Source organism: Siphateles boraxobius, unplaced genomic scaffold, assembly GCF_051911475.1.
Source record: "Siphateles boraxobius isolate OS27281-9 unplaced genomic scaffold, OSU_SipBor_1 119, whole genome shotgun sequence".
Taxonomy (NCBI): Eukaryota; Metazoa; Chordata; class Actinopteri; order Cypriniformes; family Leuciscidae; genus Siphateles; species Siphateles boraxobius.
In genome coordinates, this window is record NW_027508721.1 from 2116849 (window position 1) to 2127997 (window position 11149).

The 11149-nt window shown below is 37.0% G+C and overlaps 1 protein-coding gene across 2 annotated transcripts in view; it reads left to right on the forward strand.

Annotated features, from left to right (window-relative positions):
* chrna6 (cholinergic receptor, nicotinic, alpha 6) overlaps nt 1–5581 on the forward strand; it is a 37265-nt gene extending 31684 nt beyond the window's left edge. For both annotated transcript variants that reach the window (XM_077203965.1, XM_077203973.1), the window contains exons 5-6: nt 15–1074; nt 4476–5581. In XM_077203965.1, coding sequence (XP_077060080.1) covers nt 15–1074; nt 4476–4601 — 1186 coding nt within the window. In that variant the 3' untranslated portion in view covers nt 4602–5581. The remainder of the gene's footprint in view (nt 1–14; nt 1075–4475) is intronic.
* Nucleotides 5582–11149: the final 5568 nt, after the last annotated feature.

An 11149-nucleotide genomic window follows, 5' to 3' on the forward strand; every position in this document is an offset into this window, starting at 1 on the left:
ATTTTCTAACACAGTGCTGTTGGGGACTTCTTGGTGGAAGACAAAACCAAAGCTCTATTGAAATATGATGGAACCATCACCTGGGTCCCTCCTGCAATCTTCAAATCATCCTGCCCTATGGACATCACTTACTTCCCCTTTGACTATCAGAACTGCTCAATGAAGTTTGGTTCCTGGACCTATGACAAGGCAAAGATTGACCTGGTTCTCATTGGCTCAAAGGTCAACCTTAAAGACTTTTGGGAGAGTGGAGAGTGGGAGATCATTGATGCACCCGGTTATAAGCATGACATCAAGTACAACTGCTGTGAAGAGATCTACCCAGACATAACCTACAGTTTTTACATACGCCGACTACCCCTCTTCTACACTATTAACCTTATCATCCCCTGCCTCCTCATCTCATTTCTGACAGTACTCGTCTTCTACCTTCCATCAGACTGTGGGGAGAAAGTGACATTGTGCATCTCTGTACTCCTCTCTCTCACTGTGTTCCTTCTTGTCATAACAGAAACCATCCCCTCCACCTCACTTGTGATCCCTCTGATAGGCGAGTATCTTCTCTTCACCATGATTTTCGTCACCCTCTCTATTGTCATCACCGTCTTTGTATTGAATGTGCACTATCGCACCCCTATGACCCATACTATGCCTAGCTGGGTACGTACTGTCTTCCTCCGAGCATTACCCCGCATCATGCTCATGCGCCGGCCTCTCGATCTATCAGAGTCCCCTGGAAAAGGAGGACTAGAAAGCGGGAGCTCGTCTGGGACTGCAGCTGGACGAGGTGGAGAGGGAAAGAAGAGGAAAAATAGTGGCCCCCAACAGGGAGCGATGAACTCTTTGGAATTTGGAGAAGGGAAAGCAGCATTAGAAGGAAAGAAAGGGGGATGCCCTTGTCACCCAATGAAAGAGGCAACCGAGGGGGATTGTGGGAAAGTGAGTCGTCAGTTGAGTCCACAGGCTATTAACACAGTCGTGGCTTTCTCTGTGGTGTCACCAGAGATCAAACAGGCTATTGAGAGTGTGAAGTATATTGCTGAGAACATGAGGAGCCGCAACAAAGCCAAAGAGGTAAAGAGGTTCCTATTCAGTCAATACACTCTGTATAACACATTGACTATGAAAAAACTGTTCTTTTGGATAAACATACTGCCAAAATTGTATTCCCCTGCCAACATATAAGATTCCTTGTCATGTAACTTGACTCCACTTGCAATAGAGCTTTTCTGTCACAACAGAGAGTTGTGTTTCACAACTATCACATTAGTGAAAGCTGGGCAGCAAACTAGACTTTTGCGCCTGCTTGGGCTGATGACCTCTATGATAGTAGTAGTTAGGCTTCCTGTTTAGTGCTCTATTTTGTCCAGGCGTCTGTGTATATCCTGCTGACAGGATGGTGGGAGTGACATAGTCACATGGAGGGAAAACATGGTATGCTGACATCATTAACCTTCTAGTAGGTCTGCCTTAGTGGCAGATTGACTAAACAGGGAAAATTAGCATAACAGCGCAATTCCAAAACAGCACCGATGGGAGTTCAAAGCTCTGCGCGTGATCTACTGACGACGCGCAAATTAAAGAACACAGATGCAGCCAGATCATTTACATAATGACCCACGCTATCTATCAGGTAGAGTCTTGGTTAAGACATGCTTTTTTTGGGGCGGTAAATAATGGCATAAACACCAGTACATTGATGAGCGCAAACCTTAGTAAATCTCCTTGCGAGATTCATTTAAATACTCTCCTCCCATAAATTGGAGGCGCCTGAAAAGGAAACTTCTACAAATGCATATGCAATAAGGTCAGCCGCAAAATAACTGTCCAAGCCTTTTCAGCGATAATTTTTCACCGCATGTCTTTAGTAAATCCTGTCATCAGTTTTTTAAGGCCAAAAGAGGGTTTGCGCTTGGACAAGCTCTTAGTAGATCTGCCCCTTAGTGTTTCCTATTTAATGCACTTCTGCTCACCCAAGCAAAGGGGGAAGTTCTGCATCCCTATCCAGAGCTGTGGGCTTTGAAGTCAGTGTTGTGGGCTCAGTGTTGTCTCTAGAGTTCATAATGGCGAATATAATATAAATACCTTTATTTGTTATTCATTTTCCCCTTTTATTTAACTTCCAGCATGCCATATGGAAATCTGTGGGGTTCCCCTTGAGAAATGTGAGGTGCCTTAAACTAAAGACCTTTTCAATTGTTAGATCAAATCTTTGTCTCTTTTGCCAATCTGGCTCATTGTACAGCGCAGTCTAAGTAACGTCTTTCTCACTGAATTATGGAAGATATCTCTTGGCTTGTAACAGCCTGAGGGTTTGCACAGTCATTCAACTCGTGGGATGGCTGTTTCCAAGCTGTCGTGTTTATTCCTGTTCTATATTTGCTAGATATTTGTCCTTTAGTCAATGTATTGAACAGAGTAGATCAACTATTTATAACTATGAATACATAATGACTGTCCTAGAAGCAGGGGGACGATATTCAAGACATCACATCCCCACTCTAAGTGAAGAGCCTCTACGAACGGTGGGAATGATGTACACAGCAGTATTTGTATTCCTGCCAGGTGGATGTAGACTGTGAAAAAAATGTACTGTAGAATTGACAGAAATTTACTGGCAAAAAAGTTGCCTATAAAGTCCTGTACAATGTTGTTATTTGCTGTAAAATAGATTACAGTATAATACTGCAAAGCAATTTACAGTTCATTGTTGTATGTAAAATACAGTAATTCGTTTTTAAAGTAACATTGAATTAAACTTGTAGTTTACTTTACAGCAATATTTTATAATTTCACTAAAGTACAGTATTTACTTGTCAACTAAATTTGCCAATAAAATCCTGTAAATATCTCAAAATCCAAGATGATGTTAAGATAGAAAATGCTGTAAAGAATAAATTTAACAGAAAACTGTAATACATTGATTTAAATGCATTAGGATGAACACTATCTGAATATAAATTTAAAAATGAATAAAAACCAAATCAAGGGTGTTGGAAGTAAATATTTATTAAAACTGGCAGCAAGGCGTTGCAAGGCTTTTACTGCTAAAATAACATTTTCAGTCTGTTAAACTGTTAAAACCTTATTATAAAAATTACATAGTATCAAAAAATCGATCTATTTTTAAAAAGCCATTTTAAGTCATATTCTGAATAGAACATTAACTTTCAATAGAAATTAAGGTCAAATACAGAATTTGGGCCATTTTGGTACCCAAAAATAAATTTGACTCCTGTTGAAACTCACTGTAGCACAGATTTTTCTTAAAGAAAAGGATTAAAATAAAATGCTTTAATCAATAGTATGCCACAAAATATGTTGTTTGAGCTTATCTTCTATTAAAGGGGTCGTTCACCCAAAAATGAAAATTCTGTCATTAATTACTCACCATCATGTTGTTCCAAACCCATAAAACTTTCAGAAGACGTTCAAATTCAGTACACAAATGAAGATCTTTTTGATGAGCTTTCTGACCCTCCATTGACCACCTACGCAACTACTACTTTCAAACCCCTAAAAAGTTAGCAAAGACTTAAAGTAAAAGTAATCCAGTGACTCCAGGGGTTTAACCTCAGTTTTATGAAGCAACACTAGTGCTTAACATAATTTACAAAAACAAAACTTACCACTTTATTTACGAAATATTAATCTCTGACATGCGTTCACGCATCAATGTCTGCTCTTACATCAAATTCTGTTTTTTTGCACAAAGCGCTTGCGTCGCTTCATAAAACTGTAAAATGGTGTTTGACCCATTGCAACCTATACGGCTACATCTTCTAAAATGTTTAAACGGTAATATTCTGAACAATTTGGCTGTAAAAACTACAGCAATTTGTAACAGTGTAGCTACCTGGTGTCACTGTGTGTTGGAGGCTTTTCAAGCATGCATTTCAAGTGTAATTTCTAATAGTCAATGTGTTGTACTTTGTTTCCCTCTGGGAACAGTAATTGTATGCTTAACTGTACCTTTACTCACATGATAATGCATGCAGTGCCATTGTTCCATCCACTTGTCCATTCAGATATCATAATGTATTTATAATAAAGATCCTCATTGGCCATTGGAGGAAGGTTCCCACTTAGTGTCTGACTCGAATTCCAATATCATACCATGTTTTGGTTGTAATATCCTCAGAAGGACAGGTTATACATCACAGACATCAAGCATAAGCTTACAGACTCCTCTACTCTCAGTGGAAATGTTTACTGAGTGCTTCACTGACAATAAGTGCTTTAGATCCCTCAACAGAGACATCACACTTTGATACGGAAAGTCTCACCACTTAATCCTTCATCTTCACTCTTGGCTCAGAGCCTCACTACTGAATCACATTTCACATCACGTGTTCTCCTTTTCCTTCTTTCTCTCATTTTCTTTCCTTGTTACCTCTGACCTCTCTTTTCTTTCATTTATTAAAAATCCGAATCTTTCTTTTTTCACTATTTATTGTGTGCCCTTTCTCTCTTAGGTGGAGGATGATTGGAAGTATGTTGCCATGGTGATTGACCGCATCTTCCTTTGGGTCTTTGTGCTGGTGTGTGTGCTGGGAACTCTGGGGCTTTTCCTACAACCTCTAATTGGCTTCTTCTCATAATTAACTATGAAACACAGATGCCAGCTTATCTGTTTTAACCAACAGTTATCTGAGTCACTGACATGCTCCATATTTAATTGTTTTCCGTAACTACAACAAAGCTCTTTTAAAACTATATATTGGTTTCCTTACGCAAAAAGAAAATAGCTAATAAGGTGTTCTGTTTTTCTCTCTGCCACTAATCAATTGAAGACTTAAAGACTGCTTGCCTTTCTAATCACCTTCCATCTTGAAGCACTGCAATGCCCATAAGAAGACTAATCGGACTGATTGGTGCTCTGTGTCCACTACTCACAATTTCACATTCCACTTACAATTTCTGATTACACACACATTATATGTGGTGTTTTATACCAAACAACAAGTCCATCTTCTCTCAACCAACTACTCAACAGTCACTCAGGAAAATCTGCAACAGACAGTGATGTTTTACTTGCCTGGGGGAATAGCGGAAATCTAGTTTAAACACAAAAAAATGTGTTGTGTAGATTAGTTCACCAAAATATCTGAGGATAAACAGTGAGCTGTGTGATTATGGGATGAAATTCGTCAAGAATATGAGTTATCTCTAAATAGCTGTGAGTCGTAGCATGGCTGCATTCCAGAATAAAAATGACTACTTAGCCCCATTTATGCCAAATTATTTGTGTTTAGAATGAGATTTATGAATCTTTTTTTTCTAAGTGTATTTCATCCCTATGATACTGCATGAAGTTTTTAATTTTTTTCATTTGAAGCAGATGTATTGACCATAATGTCTAAATCCATTACTGTTTTTAGTGCTGTGACTGCTTATCCCTTATCTTACTCTCTCTCTCTCTCTCTTGCTCCATCAGAGACATAATCCCCTCTTTAATACCAACATTTCAATGTTTTTTTTTCCACTTCCACTTGTCAGCTTCTGACACTTTTGTAAAACATTTTTTTAGAAAGATGTCTTTCAAATAAAAATAAGTTATTTTTTTTGTTTGTTCACACTATCATCTCTCTGTCTTACTGCCTGTGTGTTGAACTCAGCAAGCAATGAGTGTGATGTGGTGTATGACTGGGAAACGTAGCGTATGTCTGTGAAACGCACATGCTTATCTTGGTTTGGCTGCTATAGCAGAAGTTGAAAGTGCCTCTGGTTTTATGATTGGTTTTAGTAGTATTAGGCCTTTTGAAGTAGCAGATTTTTATAATCATTTCCTAAGTGTAAAAGCAGCTTCAGAATATCTGACTTAATTCTAGCACAATATAATCCTGTACTATACCACTGTTTATGGTGTGTGGAAATTAAAATTTTTGCAATTTAAATGGAATGTACGCATATGACTTTAGAGCAGTAGAGAAGCTCTAAACAAATTGTGAAAATATAGCATTAGATGAATCATATTACTTTAATTATTCAAAAATTGTATTTAATGTAGCTATCCTAATCAGCAATTCATTCATAATTCCATGTTTAAATTACTGCAAGAGAATGATTTTTAAAAATGGTATGTGTTCCTACAGGGCTATCTTTTGAGAGAGAACAAAGATATGGCAAATGTAATAGGGTAGAAACACTATAAGACTGCTTTGGGTTTTTTATGTTCAGGAATGTCTATTTTCTTCTTTTCTTAATATCAGCAGAATTGTCTTGAATCAATATCGACTCAAGCATACAGACTGGAACAGCATCTTTGATATGTGCCAACATCTGGCCGTGGCTCCAAAAGCTTATGTAATGCATTCATTCCAAAGAAAAATATGCTTTCACATTGATGCAGGGAAAATAGCTAATTACCCAAATTTGGCTGGAATTAGCATTACGCTAAAGACCATAAAACTGCTCATTATTGATATATGGCTTCAGGGAGCAGATGCACTTTATCATAGGTTTTATGAAAATCACAGACTAATGCAGGAAAATGTCTTCGGGTTTGTTTGTTTGAGCATTAGAGGGCTGTCAAGGGGAAAATGCACCATATCTGCCCCTGTGTATGTGTGTGGAAAAGGAAAATCATACCTTGCGGACACACTTTAATGCATAATACAAATAACATTTGGGGTATAAGTGAAGTGCTTTGTCTGGCACTTGCTACCACACAAAACAAAATGCAATACACTTTACACAGTCACAGAATAAAAAAGCACAATTGTTGTCCTTCACATAGGTCTAGAGTAGAATTTGGGACACATAATAGTCCAAGATCTGTGTTTTCATTCAGTGATCATAATAAATGTTTTTATTCATTTAGATGTCTTTTGATGAACACGTGACATGGGCAATTAGAAAATTGTTTACTCAAGTGGATGAACATCAAGTTAATTTTTTTGATAGTTTGAAAATAAGAGTGCTCATCAAAACCCCATTTCTCTCTCACCCTCTTCATTTCTGTGTTCTCATCTGAATCATTATAAAGATTACTGTGGATGTGAAGCCATATCTAAAATTAACATTTGTTTGTGCATTTGCATGTTTTTGCATTTGTATTACTCTTCTTTTGTCATTTATTCCTTTGGTTGCTTACCAAGCTGGATGTTTGTGGCTCAGCATGAGAGCACATAAGATCTTTAAATAAAAATCATGTTTACCTTCCTGCAATCCTCTCTCTTAGAAGATTTTTTTTTTTTTTTTTTTTTTTTTTTTTGCAGTGCTTAAATTCTGAGGTCATGATTGCCTCAAAATACTGCATTTCCGTCTTTCCTGGATTAGTCAGGCAACATTGTGCTGTTGTCATATTATTGTTACCCTTTTTTTTTTAGTAGTTGTTTTTGAGCTCTTTGTTGTGGTGTGCCTTGGTCTCCATGGTCCAGGCTAGTCACTATATATGGAATCTGAAGCTTTTGTCACTGCAACCATAGCCAATAATCCAATAGCAAAGCCTCCTTCTCCAAGCGTATTGTTTATGTGTTCTAAAGAACACACAAAACACACACGCACGCACGCACGGACGCACGCACGCACGCACGCACGCACGCACACACACACACACACACACACACACACACACACACACACACACACACACCCGCTGATGGGCTGAGCCAGCAGGAACTGAGGATCCTGTAGTTTGTGTTATTTTTTTGAGAGCTCAAATATTAGGGCATGGTGAAGGTGATGTTTGCAGGAGAGATTGACCTTGTCTGCTTTATAGTGAAGCAAACAAGCAAACACTTGAGTCACTTTTTTGAAGGCAGCCATTCAGAACCAAGGACAGCGGCCACTAATCACTAGCACATGACCATAAAGATAAATAGCAGAACAGGACATGGCTGGCAAAACACCTAGAGACTTAAATAGTATATGAGTATCCCAATATGAAGAAAAAGTTACCTATATGACTGACCACCTGCTTTGCCTCTGCTGTGTTTTTACATAGTCCTCGGTCTAGATGATTAAATTGTACCATCTCATAGTAAGAGGCCAGGGATTCTTATTAATGCCAAACTCAAGGCTAGTGATCATAGTATGACATTCTACACCAGAGACCCCAATCATAGTGCTTCCTACAGCAACAACATACCTTCATAACTCAAACACAGATTTTTCTGCTGTCTAGTTGGTTCATGGTGGACTGACCTATTTGTAGCATGTGTCTGCCCAAGGAACTGTAGTTTATTTGATAATCCCAATTTTAAAACTTTTGTTTTTATCTGTTATATTCTCAAGAGGTGGCACATGATAAGTCAGTAGAGTTTCGGGGATCTCTAAGGACAGCCTGTCATTTACATTAGCATTGAGGCGTTTCACTCACTCTGTCTCTCTTTCTCTTCAAACTACATTATAAAATCCTCTCTCTGTCCTGTTTTGATCAGGCATGCAGAATCATTTCCTAAGCTTGACTGACTAGCTTGGTTATTATCTTGTCACTGCTGGTCTTTCAAGGACATCACCTCATTTTAACTCACAGAACACTAAATGCTGCACTGATCTATGTATTTGCCTTTGTGTATGGTCGTTCTCAAACAGTGGAAATAAATGAAAACTCAAACTTTTTACCCTCCTTGTACCCCCACTGTCTTTTGTGTTTATACTATTATTTTCTTTCTTCTTTTTCTAACAGGGATATAAAGCAAAGCTGATGAATGTTTGTTGGTTTCCACACACACATAGAGACACAATGGAGGGATAAAGAGCTTTTAAATGTCTAATGGATCTCTCAGAAGGCTTTAACAAGGAAATGTTTTATAGATAAATCAATGTGAGCACTCTTTCTAAAAGCAGTGTGCTCATCACTGAAGTAATTTCCGAAAAATTACACAGTAAGAGAATATTAGCTATTGGCACACATGAAGTATAAAAGGGCCCCAGGTGTGATTTTTGGATGGTTCATCTGCTTAAGCCTCTAGTGTGTTTAGTGTAAAGAGTTCACAGTCCAACACACACAAGCACAAATCAGAGGCACAGTCACATACAGATGTCATTCATTCTACTAAATATGCCACCCCTGTCTCTATTCAGGTTAGATTGGAAACCTAAAACATACATATCATAGTGCCATACATATCTGACGATGGTCACCAAAATACATGAGGAAGAGAGTAAATGCTCATGCAAACTTGTGTGCACATTCACTCACACGCATCTCAGTCAAGTCGACTGGAAGTAAAGAGAAGAGCCTATCACTCAATAATTCATTAGTGTGCAGAGCTTCTGTTAGATTATGCTTGTCCAAGCCACACAGCAACTTTTGTTTTACTAGCATGAAAACCTCTCATAAACCTGTCCTTTATCATCACAAAGCTCTTTAATTATGGTGTTATCCTGCTATTTACAGAGCATTTAAACAGCTGTGATGCTGGAGTTGTTACATTTATGTTTTTGTTTAAATTACAGAGAGATCTAAAGGACCATAATGTCCTTTACTTGAGGGCACTTACATTAAATGCCCTTACTTTCTAAACTGCCTCTTTGTTATTATACACTGTTGAACTGTCATGATTCAAGAGGTCGAATTTGAAGTAATTTGATTAACATTAAATATATTTTTTTTAATTTTTGTAACCCTTATTTCTTGATACCGTATCGGCGATTACTCCATCTATTCTATTCATCGTGGGTAACATAAATGAAACACGGGTTACAAAGGTGATAATTCACGTTTCTTCTTTTATCAGAAGCATAGGCATAACAGCATGAACAGTCGCCTAACTCACATACAACTCACTTCACTTCTCTTTTTCTTTTTTTCCAGCATGCCCTGCCTTAAAGAGGCAGGAGCACAAAATAATCTCTACACCAATATATATAAAACTTTGTATAAGACAAATAAAAATGTATGAAAAACATTTTCTTAAATAAATTATTATTGTTTAATATCTGTTTCTTTTTCCCCCAAATACAATAATCAATCTACAAATAGTGAAATAAAATAAAATAATGAACTAGCAAATGTAAAGGTTACATGTATATAGCAAATCAGAACCGCTGAAACTATAAGATATTTTGACACAAAAGACAAAGGCCAATTGCTTCACCAATATTTAATACATATAAATTGAAGAGTTTATAAAATGTATGAATTTTATTATACATTTTAATTTATGTTTTATTCTAGTTTTTATTTTAGGCCTCTTGCCATAGCTGCCTTTAAATTTACATGCGTTTTTATTAAAACAAACAATTTACCACTTTTTTTATTTTACACATAGCTTTACCAATATTTAATACAAAGAAATATAATATAATTTATGTTTTATTATATTATATATTTTAGCCATTTTGTCTCTAGCTGCCTTCAAATTTACGGAATTGTTTTATCAAAACAAACTTTTTACTACCTTTTTACATGTAGCTTTACCAATGTTTTCTACAAATAAATATGATATAAATAATGTTTTATTATAATATATTTATATTGTATTATAAAATATAGTTGCTTTCATGTTTACATTTTTTTTAATCAAAACAAACTTCTTTTTACATGTTGCTTCACTAATGTTTAATACAAATTAATATGATTTCATTATGCATTTTGAGAACAGAAAAAAAGATTCCTTAATGGGCGTTTAGTCCTTGCATACTCATATATCAGCTATTTGTAAAAATAATGAAAATCACACATATATTTGATGTGAAAAGCTATTAATCAGTCAGCTCACACTTGACCTGGAAGTAAAAATGCACAAAAATGATTTCACAGCCTACCGTACAACTCTCCTGTGCTCCATTAGAGAGAGGGTCTGTATTTCTCTCTCTGTCAGTCTCAGTTTTATCTAGTCCTCCCCGTGCTGATAAACCAGTGCAGCTCAGCTTTTATACTCATTACTCTCTCACAGTCAGAGTGCTTTGATCTGGCAATTGAGCACTTTGTTCATTAGCAGCACGTTTATGCAGAGTCACATGCCCCTTGCAACCACTCTAACAGACTAACAGCATTTTAAATTCCATTTACAGTGACCAAGGCTCAGCGGTGCGCCTTTATGATTATAGGGCTGTAAACTTACTGAGTTGTGTCTGTCTGAATAACCTGTGGTGTGAGACAGAGCATCCCTTGTGATTTATTTCATGACTGCACTGCAGGTCAGACTTTTATGTGACTATTGTGCATGTGATTGGCATTTTAATAAAGCTTTCTTTT